Source organism: Camelina sativa, chromosome 16 (assembly GCF_030686135.1).
Source record: "Camelina sativa cultivar CO46 ecotype springtype chromosome 16, ASM3068613v1".
Lineage (NCBI taxonomy): Eukaryota > Viridiplantae > Streptophyta > Magnoliopsida > Brassicales > Brassicaceae > Camelina > Camelina sativa.
In genome coordinates, this window is record NC_141895.1 from 24,600 (window position 1) to 43,194 (window position 18,595).

Consider the following 18,595-nt stretch of genomic DNA (forward strand, 5'->3'; position numbering starts at 1 on the left):
AAAAAAACCATACATAGAGTTACACGCATGATATATCCACGTTGGGATTAATGCTCTACAGTCTACAGTGAATATTTTGTTAATTTCGATCTATTTTTAGTTCCCTTTGTTATTTATTGTTTCATTCGTCTTCTCCAAGTAAAAAAAAACCTTTGATTCTACAGGAATGTATAAAACTATATATATAAATCTTGAACTGAGAAATGATACGAGTGGAACATGGGATTTTCGTGTCCGAGAACCCCACTGGCCAGATCCGATGTTTCAGCACATTCCTTGACAGTTATATTTCGATATTTTAACAAATCCCATTAAGCATTGACCACTTTTTTTAAAATGATCGATCGATGATAAAATAAGATTAAAAAAAAAATAAGACACTATTGGGCCTAGTTGTTGCGATTCAAAAACTTGGGGAGACTCCCTATGGGTTGGGCCCAAAGTAGGTGGGTCTTAGGCCTGAAAGATAAGATGGTGTGACGTGTCATGAATAGAATGGCTCACAGAACCTTAGGCGAGTGTCCGAGATTACCCTTACACTTACGAGTTACGAGGGCGAGAGTACAGTTTCAGCCCTCTGATGAGATGTTTCATTCTAATATAATATATCTATAATGGTAACTCCTCTTCCCTTGTAAATTCTTCTTCTTCTTCATCGTTTCATCAGATCCCAAAATTACAAATTCAGTCAAGTTCGCACCCCTACCCTAAATCCAATCTCCGATCGGCCGATTGATTCCACTCCTGCTCCTCCGTTATGGCTTGCATCAAGGGGGTGGGCAGATCCGCCTCCATCGCCCTGTCTCCCGACGCTCCTTACATGGCCGCCGGAACCATGGCCGGAGCCGTCGATCTCTCCTTTAGCTCATCCGCCAATCTCGAGATCTTTAAGCTCGACTTTCAGTCTGACGATCGCGACTTGCCTCTCGTGGGGGAAATCCCCAGCTCCGAGCGCTTCAATAGACTCGCCTGGGGTAAAAGCGGATCTGGATCCGAGGAATTCTCCCTTGGTCTTATTGCCGGCGGCCTTGTTGACGGAAATATAGATCTATGGAATCCTCTTTCTCTGATCGGGTGCGTTTCCTTTTTTTTTTTTTTTTAATTATCTCTATTGATGACATGAGCCGAGGAAGCATGATCAGTGTTTAAAAATAAATAAATAAATAAATTCCGAATAAAATGTTGGTTCATCTCACAATTTTTGCAGCAGCTCCCAGTCCAGTGAAAGTGCACTCGTTGGACATCTTTCAGTACACAAAGGCCCTGTGAGTAGTTGTCTCCCTGCATATTTCTGGTTGCTTAACGCCATCACTCCTCCTCATTTGATCTTTACTTTTTGGCTTTTGTATTTTTTTTTAGGTTCGTGGTCTTGATTTTAATGTTAACAACGCAAACCTTCTTGCTTCTGGGGCTGATGATGGTGAAATTTGCATTTGGGACTTAGTAAAGCCTTCAGAGCCCTCTCATTTTCCACTTCTCAAGGTATGTATACCTCCACGGAACAGCAACCTTCGGTTTTTCCATTACCTTTACTCTCACAATTGCACCCAATTCTTTCGAGCCAAATTTTGCAGGGTAGTGGTTCTGCTTCACAAGGTGAAATCTCTTTTATTTCCTGGAATAGAAAAGTTCAACAGATATTAGCTTCTACCTCATACAATGGGAATACTGGTGAGTATTCCCTTTCTCTATCTGATTTATTACTAATTTCATTTCTCTCTACTTTTTTATTATTATTATTCTGCTCCTGCTCATCCTTCTTTATTTCCCCTCCCCCCCCCCCCCCCCCCCCCCCAGTAATATGGGACTTGAGGAAGCAGAAGCCTATAATTCAGTAAGTATTCATTCAATTTTATTATCGAGGGATCTCTGTACCTGTTATCAAAACGTTTGATCTGGCCATTATCAATCAACAGCTTTGCAGATTCAGTTCGACGCCGGTGCTCTGTTTTACAGTGGAACCCTGACATCGCTACTCAGATAATTGTTGCATCAGATGACGACAGTTCACCTACTTTCAAGGTAAGGAATCATTTAATGCCTTACTTCAAGTTGTTCCGATTTGGTTCTTTTAGTGATGTAAGTTATCTGCAATCAGCTATGGGACATGAGGAATATACTGGAACCTGTGCACGAGTTTATTGGGCACCAAAGAGGTATTTTCATATCATTGCTATTACAAATTAAATTGGTTTTTGTTTTCAGTGCTTCTCTCTCTATTTTGGTATCATTTTCTATGGTGGTGAATGGGCAGCCCTGTAGATCAGCCGTTTTAGTTTTTAACAAAGCCAGTCATTTTTTGGTACCATAATATTGTAGTCCTCCTGTCTTCATTCTTTTTCTAGTGTTACGTCTTGGTGGAATGTAGTGGTAATACTTCTTATCTGTCAGGGGTAATTGCAATGGAGTGGTGTCCAAGTGACAGCTCATATCTTCTTACCTGTGCTAAGGACAACCGAACGATATGCTGGGACACAAATACTGCAGAGGTAGTGAAAAGGAATCGATAAAATGATCCAGATTTGCTAGGTCTGCTAATTAGTTAGCTATTTTCCATTTTGACTGAATTTGATCCAAACATATCAGATTGTGGCTGAGTTACCTGCTGGCAGCAATTGGAATTTTGATGTTCATTGGTACCCAAAGATACCTGGAGTTATATCAGCATCTTCATTTGATGGGAAAATTGGCATCTACAACATCGAGGTATCTTGGTAGTTTCACCTTCATTTTTTTTTCCTTATGTGAATGTAAACAATGTATGAGGCATAATAATTAATGAGCCTGTGAATATAGCCCTATTGACTGTTTTCCTTCCTACAATTAATTTTGATTTTGGTTGCCCAGTTTGTTGTTCTACTGGAGATCGAAAGCTTTAGGATTTAATTTTATGTACTTTCCATTTGAGTTTTACCTTATTAGAAGAAATACATGTCGAAACTCTTGATCTCCCATTTCCCCACCTAGAGTGAATTAAAAGATATGTATTCAACATTTTTGGTGCAGGGTTGTAGTCGCTATGGTGCTGAAGAGAATAATTTTGGTACTGGTATTTCCATTTACACATTCTGAACATTTTGTGTACTATTAATTACTTTTATCGTTTCTATGTTGGAGGATGAATAGCAAGAGAACCAAATTCTTATAATCCTCTTTCTGCAGCTCCTTTAAGAGCACCAAAATGGTATAAGCGTCCGGTTGGTGCATCTTTTGGATTTGGGGGAAAGCTTGTATCGTGTCATGCTAAGGCTCCTCCTAAGGGTGCTTCGAGCATTCTATCTGAGGTAGGTATATAGAGATAATTATTTATTCTGTTATACCCCTTTCGTCGTCAATTCTAATTTGACTAAATCCCATGGTCAGGTTTTTTTGCACAGCCTGGTAACAGAACAGAGTTTGGTGAGTCGAACTTCTGAATTTGAAGCTGCAATAGAAAATGGAGATAAGACTTCTCTAAGGGGTTTGTGCGAGAAGAAATCTGAAGAGACTGAGTATGTCCATCCTTGTGATTGATAATGTTCATATCCTCCCTTTGGAAACTCATCAAACCACTCAGTTTTGGACTGTTTTGATTCACTGGTTTTGTAGATCCGAAGAGGAGAAAGAGACATGGGGATTGCTGAAAATCATGTTTGAAGAGGAAGAAATTTCAAGGACAAAGTTGATCAGCCATCTTGGCTTTACTTTGCCTATTGAGGAGAAGGATCAGGCAGTAAATGGGCTCTCCTCAGATCTGAATGGCATAAGATTAGAGGATACTGTGGCGCATGCACTGGAGCCTGAGGACAGTAACGAGGCAGCTGCATTTGCTATGGACAATGGAGAAGACTTCTTCAACAACTTTCCTGCTAAACCGGATACACCCGTATCTACATCTGCCAAAGATTTTATGCCCCCTGACACAGATTTTTCTGTCAAAGGAGAAGAAACTCAAGAAGTGCAAGAAGAAGAGGAAGAAAGTTCTGACCCAGTATTTGATAATGCGATCCAGCGTGCTTTGGTTGTTGGAGATTACAAGGAGGCGGTGGATCAGTGTATATCTGCAAATAAGATGGCCGATGCTTTAGTTATTGCTCATGTTGGTGGTACAGCATTGTGGGAGAGTACTCGTGAGAAATATTTGAAGACAAGCAGTGCGCCGTACATGAAGGTAAATGTATATTCCTTTCCAACTTGATATGTAGGTAAGTGCCATCTGCATCCCTGTTTGTGGTCGCAAAATTTATAAAACACTGTATGTTTCAGGTTGTTTCTGCGATGGTGAACAATGATCTCAGGAGCCTTATCTATACAAGGTCACATAAGTTCTGGAAAGAGACTCTTGCTCTCCTCTGTACTGTAAGTTTCTTGAACTGAGTAAAAAATACTTTCAAAAGAAAGGGAATTTACAATCCAGTAATCCATAAAGGAAATGTGATCTGCGTTTACATGTCATACTGAACGAATTGCTATCACTTCAATTCTTTTAACTACGTAATGTGATATGTTATTTCTGTGAACTCGTGAACCAAGATGAACAACTCGTCAGCGTGACATGATGCATTCCACTGCTATGCTATTATGGTCACTATAAAACTTCTATGTAACGAATGCTGATCTTATATTCATTGGCAAACAGTTTGCACAAGGAGAACAATGGACCACGCTGTGTGATGCCCTTGCCTCAAAGTTGATGGCTGCGGGTAACACTTTGGCTGCAGTTCTGTGCTACATTTGCGCTGGCAATGTTGACAAAACAGTAGAAATTTGGTCAAGGAGCCTTGCAAATGAGCGGGATGGAAGATCTTATGCTGAGCTGCTTCAAGTGTGTATCACTTTCTATGTTTTGCGCATAAATTTTGTTGGGCTTCCCTGCTCATATTTTTTTTGCCCTTATCTTATAATAGGATCTTATGGAGAAGACTCTTGTCCTTGCTTTGGCAACTGGCAACAAAAGGTTCAGCGCATCTCTATGTAAACTCTTTGAGAGTTATGCTGAGATACTGGCCAGCCAAGGGCTTCTTACAACGGCAATGAAGTACTTAAAAGTTCTGGATTCTGGTGGCTTGTCACCTGAACTTTCTATATTACGTGATCGTATTTCTATGTCTGCAGAACCTGGTGCGTATGCAGTTGTGTTTTGATTAATGTTTAAAAGAGTTAGGATGATAATTTTAGCTTATCATTTTATATTGCATCTGCAGAGACTAACACTACGAACACTCAGCCTCAAAGCACCGTGCCATATAATCAGGTTTTTTTTTTTTAATAAAATTCTGCAAGTAGTTTTAAATTGGAACTTAGAACTCTCTTGAAATCCATTGAGCTTTTACGGATAACATACTTAGCCTTTACTTTACTGTGGCTTAGGAGTCAACTCTGGCGCAACCAAACGTTCTTGCTAACCAATATGATAATCAGTATCAGCAACCATACACGGATTCATATAACCCATACGTCCCTCAATCTTCACATCCACCCATGCAGCAACCAACTATGTTTATGCCTCACCAAGCTCAGCCAGCTCCGCAGGTTTCTAGACTTTTGACTCTGTTGCATTTCTTTTTCTCATTTTTCCTTGCATCATCATGCATTAACGATATCCTTATCTAGCAGTTCTCAGATGTGTAGATTAGAAATTTTTCCGTTTATCTCATTTATTTGTATGAGGGTATTGGTCAAGCTTTTGAGATATCACGGCATCTGTAATATGTATTTGGTGCTCAAATGCATAGTCGCTTTATTGTGTGAATTTTTGGGTCATAGTATCAGATGGATTATAGGTATCTGGTTCGGTGGCCTTAAAAACAAAAAAATACTCCTCAAAACCGAACAGCTCATTCTTAAGAAAAGGATAATGTTGATTTGCTTAGTTCAATTATGTAGACTCTAAATCCTAGGTCGTGGAATTATTTGTGGTGGGAAACCTATAACATCATTGCTTTGGCCAACTTTTTGACTATGGTGTCTATATGCAGCCATCTTTTACTCCTGCAAGCAATGCTCAGCCATCTATGAGAACTACTTTTGTTCCTTCAACCCCCCCTGCACTGAAGAATGCAGACCAATATCAGCAGCCAACCATGAGTTCTCATTCGTTCACGGTATGTGAACTTTTGACTCCAATGTGTTTGATGTTTCCCGCAGTAGTTTAACTAAGCTAACAGCTAATTCATTAGGGACCATCTCACAATGCATACCCTGCTCCCCCGGGTCATGGTCCATATGCACCTTCTGGCCCTTCACAATTTGGGCAATATTCTAACCCTCAAATTCCCCAAGTTAATGCCCCAGCACCTGGGTCCATAGGATTTACGCCCATGGCAACTCCAGGAGGAGTTGCTCCAAGATCTGTGCAACCAGCAAGTCCTCCAACACAACAGGCAGCCCCTACACCTGCAGCTCCGCCACCAACTGTTCAAACTGCAGATACTTCCAACGTTCCAGGTATGTGAACATCAGCACTATATCTGTTTCGATTCTGACAAAAGTCATATATTGACCACCTCTCACAAACTGATCCAGCCCACCAGAAACCTGTGATAGCAACGTTGACTAGGCTTTTCAATGAGACATCGGAAGCACTGGGAGGTGCACGTGCGAATCCTGCCAAGAAGCGTGAGATAGAAGACAACTCAAAAAAATTAGGTGCTCTGTTTGTGAAACTCAATAGCGGAGATATCTCCAAGAATGCTGCCGACAAACTTGCACAGCTTTGTCAGGCTCTGGACAGCAATGACTTCAGCGCAGCCCTTCAAATACAGGTAAGCTAGTGAATTCATCTCTTCTCGTTCCTTGCTATTTGGAGTTTACTAATCAGTCTTTTTTTTTATCGACTCAAAAACAGGTACTTCTGACGACCAAGGAATGGGACGAATGCAACTTCTGGCTGGCAACACTAAAGCGAATGATCAAGACCAGGCAAAATGTGCGGTGATTATTTATTTTCTGGGTTAAACGAAAATTTTATAAATCTAAAGGAGGGACGTTTGTATCAGACTCCTTTTGCTTTCTTAATTTTGTTCTTTTAAAACGGCGTTGCTGCTCCAGTCTTTCTCATTGGTGAACTCATCTGCTGCATCAGTTACTATTTTGTTTAGATAAGATAGAGATGATCAGATTGCTTAACATTCTCATGTTTTTGGATGTTACTTTACCCGACAAGTTTGTTCGTCTCTCTTTCTGTGAATTTTGTTAGATTTTTTTATTCTTGGTGTTATATTATTTCATAGAGGAGCAATATGGTTATCCACTTGTCATACTCGAAACATGAACTAAGAAAAAGAAAAAAAAAATAACGTCAACCGCTTTGTACTTCGCAAACGCCTTCTCGTTGATTTTGCACCTCTTAAATTCCGGGAAGGAGAGCAAGACCCCAGTGGCGAGCATGAACAAGACGGCAAAGTCTTGGTTAACGGTGAGGGAAGACTGTTGACGAAATTTTCTTGAGGGTAACTCTTCGGGGCTCACTGTTACCTCTATTACATAACCTTTCTCTCGTTTACAGAAGAGACATTTACAGAGGGACCCTAGGTCGATGACTCACTATAAATATCAAGGTCATTGTCAGAGCTCGGGATCAGAGAGAAAAAAGCAATTATTATCGTATTAACTGCGATTAGATCTTTGATTGTATTTTCCGTAAACTCTTACCTTCAATTCTATGTTAATAGAAGGATCAGCTCCGATTTATCCCCATTAATATTTGTATTATTTATATTGTCGATTTCATACATCAACAGTCGGGAAAGGAAGACATCGTTCCAAACGAGGGCCCATGCATTTTCCTATATACCACAAACGTCGAGAAAGCTACCGGAGCTGATACCCATTTTCTGGGGAACTCCAACCATTTTAAACTTGCCTTGTACGTGGTCGGCTGCAGGATCTCTTGACCATCAAGTTCCATCGTTTCCCTCCAAAAATCATGAAGTGAGGCGGCCATGTAGGCCTCGTTGAAGTGAGGCCCTAGCTCTAGAGACTAGACTCAAAGCATAATGGAACCAGTCTCTTTCTTTCTCAACCCATATTTTTGATAAAGATTTGACATTTATAAATTAACTCACTATTCCTTTTATTTTATAATCCAATTCGGCACGAACAAACCGGGAGGGGGGATAACGCTTCAGTCTCTTAGTACAACAATCTGATTGCGTTTTTATAAGCGCTTGATTAAACCATTCTTTAGATCTAAACAATTATTTCTTTTGTTTATCATGATTCCAACGAATATGTTTAAGTACAAATCTGCGTAATATACCTTGGGTAAGAAAACAAATTTGCAAAAGGAGGCATTTGTGATCAACGCATACATAGCCCCTCCTTGAATATACGATATGCATATGCATCATGATTCTCGGTTAGTTTTGCGGATGAATTTTTTCATAAATGTCAAAATAATACTATTTATATTGGGATTTTTAGAGTTTTTGTTTAGTTTTGATACATATATTTTAGATCAATATTTAAAATTAATATGGTTAAGATTAAAATTAAAAAAAAATTAGATCAAAGCATGGTTATTTTAGTCATTATTCTAATCAAATTCATTTAGATGAAAATGTAAATAAACCAAACAAACACATTTCCATTCAAATGCATCATCCAAATGAACCATTTTTTTCTTTGTTTGTTGAGTCATTTGACATTCAAATGATTCATTTGGATGAAGATTTTGAATGAATGATTTGAATGAAAATGCTAAATGGTGAAACGAACATGACCTAGGTAGGTCGGTGGTTCATGGATGATTAGGAAAAGAAAGGAGTATTTTTTTACTAAGTACAATATGACACTCTTAGAGCATGTACAATATGAAAGAGGTTATGAAAGTCTTCCACCAAACCTTTCAATCAAGAAAAAATATAATAATAAATTAATTTAATAAGAAGAATTCTCAAAAAAAAAAAAATTGAAAATCTCTCAAAGTCTCATGTTTGAAAGTGAAAGACTCTTAGACCCAGATGTGGAGCAGAGGAGGAATCCATCAATCATATGCTTTTCGAGTGCCCCCAGCTCGACAAGTTTGGGCCCTATCGTCAATACCATCCCCTCAAATGGTATTCCCATCATCATCCATATATACTAATTTGGACTTTCTGTATGGGACAGGGAAAGATTTCGGTGCACTAGAGCAAAATCTGAGAATTTTTCCTTGGCTGATGTGGTACATTTGGAAAGAACGAAATAAAAAGTTATATGAGAACATTTCAGAATCTCCATTTGAAACTCTTGAGAAAGCAAGCCATGAAGAGGAAACTTGGAGGTTAGCCAATAATCGACCTAGTGCACCCGTCCTGGGAGAAACTAGCGCACCCCTTTTCCACAAGATTCTCTTGTGTGCTTTATAGATGGTTCATGGCATCCGAAGGAAGAATGAAGTGGAGATGGGTGGATCTTATTTGTCGGGAATAATTTGATCCATTTGGGACTCAAGGGATCGCGCAGAAGCCTCTCCCCACTACATGCAGAGCTGGATACCCTCACTTGGGCAATGGAGTGCTTGCTGGCCTTGGATATGAAGAAAGCTTTGTTTGCCACAGATTGCATGGATCTTATCACAATGACGACTTCTGAAGAGGATTGGCCTACCTTCACTTCCGAGTTGTCGAATTTAAACTCTTTAGAGATGGTTTTCTAGATTTTAATATTAGATATATTCCTCAGAAGGAAAATACCCGGGCTGATATGCTTGTGAAATGTGCAAGAAGGCGAGGGTTTTGTTTCTCCCATGTAATTTCATCGGTACCCAATTGGCTTTCTCTCGAAGAAAGTTACTTCCGATAAGTTATTGTATGGGGTTAGATCGACAAAAAAAAGAAAAAAAAAAGACTCTTAGTGCAAGTCCAACAGCAGCAACGCTGTAAGGTTTCTTAAATATATATATATATATATATATTAATCATATATTTATATATTTATTTTTTATTAATAGTAACCATTAAAAAAGTAACACCAAACTATTTGTTAAGAGAAACGTTTCTTGACTAAGCAACTTAAGTATCAATTCTCTCATTTTTTCTTCTCTCTCATTATTATATACTCCCTCCGTTTCAAAATATAAGATGTTTTAGATAAGTTTTTTTGTTTCATAATATAAGATGTTTTCAAGTTTCTATGCAACTTTTAGATTAGTTTAGTATTTTATATTATGCAATATTGTTTCTGATTGGTTGAACTTGTTAAAAGTAAAGACTTCTTAATCTCTGTGCTTTAGTTAAAACATGAAAACATCTTATATTTTGAAACGGAGAGAGTATATATTTTTAAACAACGCTGTTGATTAGCATCTCCACTGGAGTTGCTTAATGGGTTGTTCAATATTTTTATGGTCCAAAAATAAATCAAAAACCTCTAAATATGGTTTATTTAACACATAATCGTTTTTTCAAAGAGGAATCAGAAGCAATCCATAAGACACGATAAGTGTCAAACTCTCGTTAGGTAACGAGAAAATACAAAAACAATCCCTTGAATCGATTGTTAAGATATTGATACATGGATTATACAAACTTCTTACCTAATACAAAAAACAATCCCTTGAATCGATTGTTAAGATATTGATGCATGGATTATACAAACTGCTTAACTAGGCTCCTCTTAACCCAAAAGCCAACAGAGAGAAGATGGCTCAGATCATGTTCGAGACCTTCAATTCTCCAGCTATGTATGTCGCCATTCAAGATGTTCTATCACTTTACGCCAGTGGTCGTACAACCGGTTAGTACATTGTTGACAAAGTTTTGTTTTCTGTTTTTAGTCACTATGTCCTATGTCTTATTTGATCACAGTGAAATGATGTTCTTTAAGTTTTGTGTTGGACTCTGGTGATGTTATCCTTCGTCTTGACCTTGCTTGTCGTGACCTCACTGATTACCTTATGAAGATCCTTACCGAGAGAGGTTACATGTTCACCACAACAGCAGAACAGGAAATTGTGAGAGACATCAAAGAGAAGCTTTCCTTTGTTGTTGTGGATTATGAGTAAGAGCCCCTCCTCACCAAGCGTATGACAACTTCAGAATATACACCACTCATTGAACGAATAAGAACAAAGTTTGGCAGTTGGACAGGGCGGTACCTCTCTTTCGCGGGTCGGCTCCAACTTATTAGCTCGGTAATATATAGCTTGACAAACTTCTGGATGTTTGCTTTTCGATTGCCCAGTGTATGTATAAAGGCGATAGATGGTATGTGCTCTGCTTTTTTGTGGTCGGGACCTTCCTTAAATGTGAAAAAAGCAAAGGTTTCATGGAATGATGTGTGTCTCCCCAAGGAGGAAGGAGGTTTGGGTTTACGCTCATTAAAGGAAGCTAACACGGTGAGTTGCTTAAAGTTGATCTGGCGACTTTTAGCATCAAATTCCCTCTGGGTTGTATGGCTTCGGACTTACATGCTCAGACAAGGTTCTTTTTGGTCTCTTAAGGCAAACACTACTTCTGGTTCCTGGATGTGGCGCAAGCTACTTAAATATCGCCCTTTAGCAGTCAATTTGGTTCGGTATGAGGTTAGGAATGGAGAAACAGTCTCCTTTTGGCATGATAGTTGGTTGCCACTGGGATGCTTAATTAACATTACCGGGCCAAGGGGTACTATTGATATGGGAATCACTCTCCATGCAACGGTAGCGGAAGCTCTCTGTCACCGCCAACGAACGCACATAGTGGAACACCTGAATCAGTTCGAGACAGCTCTGGCAAACATTCGCAGCAGAGGACTTGTTGAAGAAGCAGACGTAGTCCTCTGGAAAGGCAAAGGTGGTCAATTCAAGACAAAGTTCACCACCAAAGAAACCTGGGAGAATACTCGACACCCGAGGCAGAGGGTGTCGTGGGTGGCGGGAGTCTGGTTTTCTCACGCCACGCCAAAGTTCTCCTTCATTGTTTGGTTAGCCACTCTTAATCGCTTAGCAACCGGAGATAGGATGCAACACTGGCACACGCAGGTAGATATCTCCTGCTCTTTGTGTCATGCACTGCTGGAAACAAGAAACCACCTCTTCTTCTCTTGCCCCTACTCGACTGCAGTTTGGATAGGTCTCACCTCGAAGCGCCTAGCACACCAGTTCTCCACAGACTGGACAACAAACTTGGCTCTTCTCGCAGTCACTTCCTTGGAGAAGACAACTCTGTTCTTACTGCGGTATGCTTTCCAGGCATCCATCCATATTATTTGGAAAGAACGAAATAATCGCCGCCATGGGGAACCATCGATATTACCTGCTCTGTTTCTTAAACGTCTGGACAGGCTTATCCGCAACCGGTTACTCTCTCTTCCAACTAATGGAAATCACTTGGACTACATGGCTAAGTGGTTAGCAACACGCTAATTCATGATCACAAGCTGTTCTTGTTTGTAGATTACTTGTTCTGTTTTAAACTTTAAACACTTTAAACAAACACCTTAAGATTTTGTAGCACTTGATGTAAAAACGTTTTTTTCGAATAAATTTAATATTTTATTCAAAAAAAAAAGATTATGAGCAAGAGATGGAGACCTTAAAACCAGTTCCTGTATGTAAAATATTTTTGTTTAATATTTATGAATTATGTAAAAAAAAAATTAATGTAATATATAAGTAATTGAAATAATTGTTTTGTTATTTTAGATTATTTAATAATTTTAAAATTTTTTGATAAATAACAAAATTTGATATATAAAAAATAATAAAAACCTTAATAGGAATTTTCTAGTGGAAGAGTGATTTTGTTTAAAATTGTTATTGGGTTGATTTGTTTAGTTTAATATTAATTATATGATTAATTTAATTATGAGCATTTATATGAATTTCTCTAATAGAAATGGTCTTATAACAAAATAATACTATTTCATATTATTTCTTTTATGAACAATAAGTTCTTAGCAAAGATTTCCATTGCATGTAATCTTATGTGTGAGAGAGAGCGACGAAAATAAAAAGAAGTAAAATACACATATCTTATTTGGCTGGTGATAATAGAGTTTGAATGGTTGGATCAGACAAATACGTTGGTGGGATAAACAGTTTTTTTATTTACCATTAATAATGTCTGTGGTGATGTGAACCCAAAAAATAAAAGAAAATAGTTGCGGACCAATCACACACCATTTTTTACATATAAATGGAGTTTATCCGCGACAGTTTGTTGTCCAATTTTTTTTTGGTGGACACAGTTTGTTGTCCAATTAACCGCTGACGAATTTGTCTATTCCAACAGCCATAACGCCTGCAACTATTCAAACCCATAACGATGGTGGTTTCTTTCTAAAAAGTAAAAACCAAATGAGGTAAACAACGATGATAATAATGATTGCATCTGCATGGATGATAGATTGATAGTATAATGTATGTGTTGTTACTGGCGTGTGAGGATCACACCAATGGTCCGGTGTGAGAGAGAGGGGCTTGAAATTGAAAGCGAAGAGAACGTGCAAATGCATTCATCCTACTCAGATAGTCATATCTCTCTTGTTACGTTTTTTTTTTTTTTTTTTTTTTTTTTTTTTTTTTTTTTTTAATACCTTTATATTCCATTCAGTCCACAAGTTGGAATCATACAAGCAGTGCCTCCTTTGTTGAGTAACACCTACATAAAAGATAAACATTACACATCTTAAAAAGCACTACTAGTGGAAAACTCCAAACCAAGTAACTAAAAGGGTAGGAGCCGGAGGAACAATCCGTTGCTTGAGCGTAAGAGGACCCAAGTGAAGTCTGAGGATGGTTTTAATTTCAGATATCAGAACTGAGGCTGGTCTCGAGATGGCTGAGTGAAGTCGAGTGTTGTGTTCTCTCCAAATAAGATAAACCGAGGCTTGATAGGCTAACCGAAGGATAAAAGCTATGTTTTTATCCCTCAAAGGACTCTTCAACCACCGAGATCTAATCTCAAAATCAGTGGGAGAAGAGACTTGAGCCTTATCAACAAAATACTTCCATACTTCTCCAGAATACAAACAATCGAAGAACAGATGCTGACGAGTCTCATCCTGGTTGTTGCAAAGCAGACAAACTGAGAGAACCGAGAAACCCCACCTTACTAGTTTATCCCTTGTTAGGAGTCTATGACGTGCATTAAGCCAAGTGATAAATGAGTGCTTTGGAATCCTGCCTTTGATCCAAACTGATTTGAACCAATCCACTTTGATACCTGGTGGGAATAAGAAATCCCAAGTTGCCGCTGTTGAGAAGACATCAGAGGCGGGAGCTTCCCCAATTTTCCAGAGAAACCTATCATCTGCATTATCGTCAAGAGGCATCAGTGGCGGAGTGGAAGGGAGGCAAGCTTTGAGCAGTTGTATGATAGGGCTGCGACTACGGGTGTTTGAGATCCACCATTGACCGTGAACCACCGCATTCACAACGACAGAAGAGAGTGGCAATCTTGAAACTCTAGGTCCCGAGGGTCCCGTAATCTCCAGTAGAGGTCCCAAAGAAGACCAATTCTCAGTCCAGAAATTACAGGTTATCCCAGAACCAATCTCACACACGATAAACGGTCTAGCCAAAGGTCTGAGTTTACAAAGTCTCCTCCAAATCCAGCTTCCTGAGGCAGAGCCATTAAGGTCCCAAAAGCAGTGATTGCCTATTAGGTGTCTTCTTACCCATGAAACCCACAAAGAGCCCCCTTTAGCAAAGATTAACCAAATCAGCTTGGGGCTTAGAATCTTATTCCAATGAACCAATCTTTTCAACCCTAGTCCACCACTTTCCTTAGTTGTACAGACTGAATCCCAAGACACCTTCGCTCCCCTTGCTGATTCAGTTGAACCCTTCCATAGGAACGCATTGCACATAGACTCAATCTCTTCCAATAAACCATTAGGCAGAATGAATATAGATGCCCAAAAGGTGATGGTAGAATAAATAACTGACTGGATCAATTGAGTTCTACCTGCAAATGACAATCGTCTAACAGTCCAAGAGGTGAACCTGGCCGTGATCTTATCCAGGAGAGGCTGATAATCTTGTCTAGACATCTTTTTTGTTGAGAGGGGGACCCCTAAATACTTGACTGGGAATGAGCCCTGAACAAGCCCTGCATTGTCAGCTATCTGCTGATTTGCTGAGTAATCCCCTCCATCCAAGTACAACGTTGTCTTGGCTCTATTCACCCCTAATCCAGATTCAACCTTGAACTCCTCAAGAATTTGTAGAATACCCTCCAAAGAGGACTGCTGACCATCGAAAAAAATGAGGATGTCATCAGCAAAGCTCAAGTGGGTAATTATCGGGGTTGAGCACATAGGATGAAGACCAAAGCGATTATCCATAGCTCCTTTATCCAACTTCTTGGAGAGGGCATCCATTGCAAGCACAAAGAGCAGAGAGGAGATAGGGTCACCTTGACGAAGGCCTTTCTTTCCCGGGAAGAAGCCTATGAGCTCACCATTAAACGCTATACTGAAAGACGGATTGGTGAAGCATTCCTTGAGCCATCCAATGAATTGCGGAGGTAAGCCAATGGCTAACAATACATTCACCAAAAACTGCCAATTGAGATTATCATAGGCTTTAGCTAGATCCACTTGTAAACAACCTCGAGTAATGGGACCAGTAGCATGGAAGTTATCGACCAACTCTGACGCAAGGAGAACATTCTCACAGAGATGTCGACCTTGGACAAACCCCACCTGGTTTCCTTGCACTGCATCCGAAATGAAAAGCTTCAACTTTTGTTTAAGAAGTCTTGCTATGACCTTGTAAAAGGTGGTGCAACAGGAAATAGGTCTAAATAGAGGAATAGTATCTGCTCCCTGAACCTTTGGGGTAAGAGTAATAGCAGTAGCATTGAAGCTTCTTGGCAGGTGACCCGACGTAAAGAACTCCTGTACCGCTTGGACTACTGTTGGACCCTGAATATCCCATGTTTCCCATAGAAACTCTACTGGAAACCCGTCTGGTCCTGGCGCTTTAGACTTTGGCATTGAGATAATTTTCCTTCGAATATCACCAACAGATGGAAGAGACACGAGTTGATCTGCTACCTCAGACAGACACCTGAATTGAACCAAATCTCTGATCTCATCCACTGATAGTGGTTGAACCTCAGTGTTCTCTGTGCCTAAGAGCCCTTGGTAATAAGCTACTATATGATCCTTTATTTGAGCCACATTGTAGATTATCTCATCATCTTGTCCTCGAAGAAACTTAATACAGTTACGACCCTGGTTAGCAATAACCGACTTAAAGAAGAAAGCCGTGTTAGCATCCCCTTCAGCCAGCAAACGAATCCTGGACTTTTGTCGATAAAACGACTCCTGAGCACTTGCAAAGAAAATCCACTTCTGACGTGCTACAAACTCAGCTCGAAATAAGGAATCTGATGATGATCTCAATAAGTCAGCCTGAATAGACTCGAGATGCTCCAAAGATTCCTTCGCCCTCTGCTGGATATTACTAAACCCCTCTCTATTTAACTGCTTGCAAGCTTTCTTAAGATTCTTCATCTTTTGAGCCATAGTGAATAGAGCGGAACCAACAGGAACCTCCATCGACCATGCTGATGCCATAACTTCTTTGAACCTAGGGTGAGTAGATAGAAACGAGAAGTATTTAAAAGATTTTCTACCCCTCTCCAATGGAGCACATGTATTAACCAGAGCTGGAGAGTGATCGGAATCACCTGGAGGATCAAAAACAGCGATAGCTTCTGGAAAAGAGTCTCGCCAAAGGTCATTCACTAACACCCTGTCTAACTTCCTCAAAACCGGGTCATCCTCCTGATTATTCTTCCACGTATAACACACACCCCTACTAGGTAGATCTGACAAAGCATTCTCTGACAAGCAAAGGCTGAAATCCGACATACCCGAGATTGGTAAGGGATGTGGAAGGACCGAATAATGCTCATTAGCAGTAAGGATTTGATTGAAGTCCCCCATCACCAACAAAGGAGAGTCTCTGGCTGGAGATCTTTGAGCTATGGAAGTGAGTTCCTGCCAGAGGTCCCGTCTTTGTATCTGAGTATTGTAACCATACACAAAAGCAACTGCGAAGTTCTCTTTCGTCTCCGGAATGTACACACCACATAACATTAACTGAGTAGACTTATAATAGCAAATGACTGAGATAGATGGATCCCAAACCACCCAAATTCTGCCATTCTCCGCAAAAGGGTAGTTATAATCTCCTCTCCACCCTGGAAAGGAGGCCCGCAAAACTTGATCCGCATTATCCTCCGAGACATGCGTCTCCAAAATACTACCCAAAAGAGGTGTGTTTCTAGACATCCAACTTCTAACAAACCTTTGTCTAGAGAAGCTATTTAAACCTCTAATATTCCAACAAAAAACTTTCGTCATCCACAAAAACCCAAAAGTGAAGGTAGAGCTAAGCTCTTTCAAGGATTAGCAGCCACTAACCGAGGAACTACCTCGATTAGGCTGAGAACCTGACGCAGGAGAGGAAATCAAATATTTCTCTGGACAAGGCTTCCTGTATTGAAGCTTCTCCTCACTCCTTTGGATACCAAATTGTTTCTTTGACTCCATCTTGGCAAACTTTCTGACACTCATAACTCCCGGCATTGAGCTCTGCTTCTCACTTGTACCCTGAGCTTTCTTACCCTTTCTTTTCTTTTTTGAGACAGCCTCAATCCATTGATCCTCTAAAGTGAATTCGTCAACCTGCTTAACTTTCTCTTGCACTACCAGAGTCTTAGAAACATCTCTCTCCTTGATCCACGCCTTAACAATCTCCTGAGTTGTAGTTGACATGGAGTCATCACTCTTATGTTTGACAACTCGCTCGATTGGAGGGGTACTTCTACTTCTTTCTTTTGCTTTTACTGGAACAGGGACTACATTCTTTGGAAGCTTAGTAGGTCCCGGAACCTCTGTAGGAGAACCCGCAACACTAGGCTCCTCCTTAGATTCACCAGGTTTTGGTTCTAAGTTACTGCTCGTCAAACCAGCACCAAGCAGAACTTTTGATTTAGCTGTCGCAACTCCACCAGCCTTGAATCCTGCAGTAGTAGTGGATCCAGGCTTCTTCTTCATAAGCGGTTTGATACAGCGATTTAAGAGATGGCCAAACCTATCACAGTTACAACACTTCGGAGGCAAACGTGGGTATGAAACATTAACCATGACTGAGTTCATAAGCTCATCTCTTACAATAATTGTCGTAGGAGGGGACTTATCCAGAGAAATTTCCACTTTTACCTTAGTGTTTCCAAGATAATATGGATCGAGTCTTGATTTTTCCGTGTGTAGTGGCTCGCCAATAGCACTCGCAATCACGCTTACACCCGAGAATGAATACATTTGAGGCGGGACATTATGAAGTACTGCCCAAGTCGGCACCGTCGTGAGTTCTTGCGCCTGGAGAGAAGCATCAACAGACCATGGGTACACGTTAAAAGCACAATTCCCAGCCTGCCAGTAACCCACTTGAAGAACCCAATCCCGAGTCTTCACACATGGAATCAGAATGAGGCAAGACGTTTCCGAGACCTGGCGGATGGTTATGTTTCCATACTTGCCCCACACTGGATTGAGATTTGAGTAAATTTTTGCCGAAGGAGGGATTAAACCATGGAAATTAGCCACTATGTGACCCTTCCATTGATCAGCAGTCTGGAGAAGAATTGAGGCAGGGGCTTGGACCACTGGGATCCCATCTTCTATAGTAACC

The 18,595-nt window shown here is 40.1% G+C and overlaps 1 protein-coding gene across 8 annotated transcripts; it reads left to right on the forward strand.

Annotated features, from left to right (window-relative positions):
• The first annotated feature begins 497 nt into the window (after positions 1 to 497).
• Positions 498 to 7,186, forward strand: LOC104748973 (protein transport protein SEC31 homolog B). Of its 8 annotated transcripts, none has more exons than XM_087491281.1 (22): positions 498 to 1,074; positions 1,208 to 1,265; positions 1,360 to 1,482; positions 1,575 to 1,671; positions 1,798 to 1,834; positions 1,917 to 2,022; positions 2,099 to 2,156; positions 2,392 to 2,489; positions 2,587 to 2,706; positions 3,007 to 3,049; positions 3,163 to 3,284; positions 3,364 to 3,491; positions 3,589 to 4,150; positions 4,246 to 4,338; positions 4,619 to 4,804; positions 4,887 to 5,100; positions 5,184 to 5,233; positions 5,350 to 5,511; positions 5,958 to 6,083; positions 6,159 to 6,426; positions 6,505 to 6,743; positions 6,827 to 7,186. In XM_087491281.1, exons 1-22 carry the CDS (start codon positions 758 to 760, stop codon positions 6,914 to 6,916), a joined length of 3,297 nt encoding a protein of 1,098 aa, XP_087347407.1. In that variant the 5' UTR covers positions 498 to 757; the 3' UTR covers positions 6,917 to 7,186. The 8 variants fall into 8 exon arrangements, 4 of the variants coding, with proteins under 4 accessions (XP_087347407.1, XP_087347408.1, XP_087347410.1 ...); XM_087491282.1 differs by having other exon boundaries at positions 1,211 to 1,265; XM_087491284.1 differs by having other exon boundaries at positions 1,211 to 1,265; positions 3,007 to 3,043.
• Positions 7,187 to 18,595: the final 11,409 nt, after the last annotated feature.

Coding starts and splice junctions, on each gene's coding strand:
- LOC104748973 (XM_087491281.1), top strand. CDS start 758: ATGGCTTGCATCAAGGGGGTGGGCAGATCCGCCTCCATCGCCCTGTCT. Junction 1,266..1,359: donor TTTCAGTACACAAAGGCCCT/GTGAGTAGTTGT, acceptor ATTTTTTTTTAG/GTTCGTGGTCTTGATTTTAA. Junction 5,234..5,349: donor GCACCGTGCCATATAATCAG/GTTTTTTTTTTT, acceptor ACTGTGGCTTAG/GAGTCAACTCTGGCGCAACC.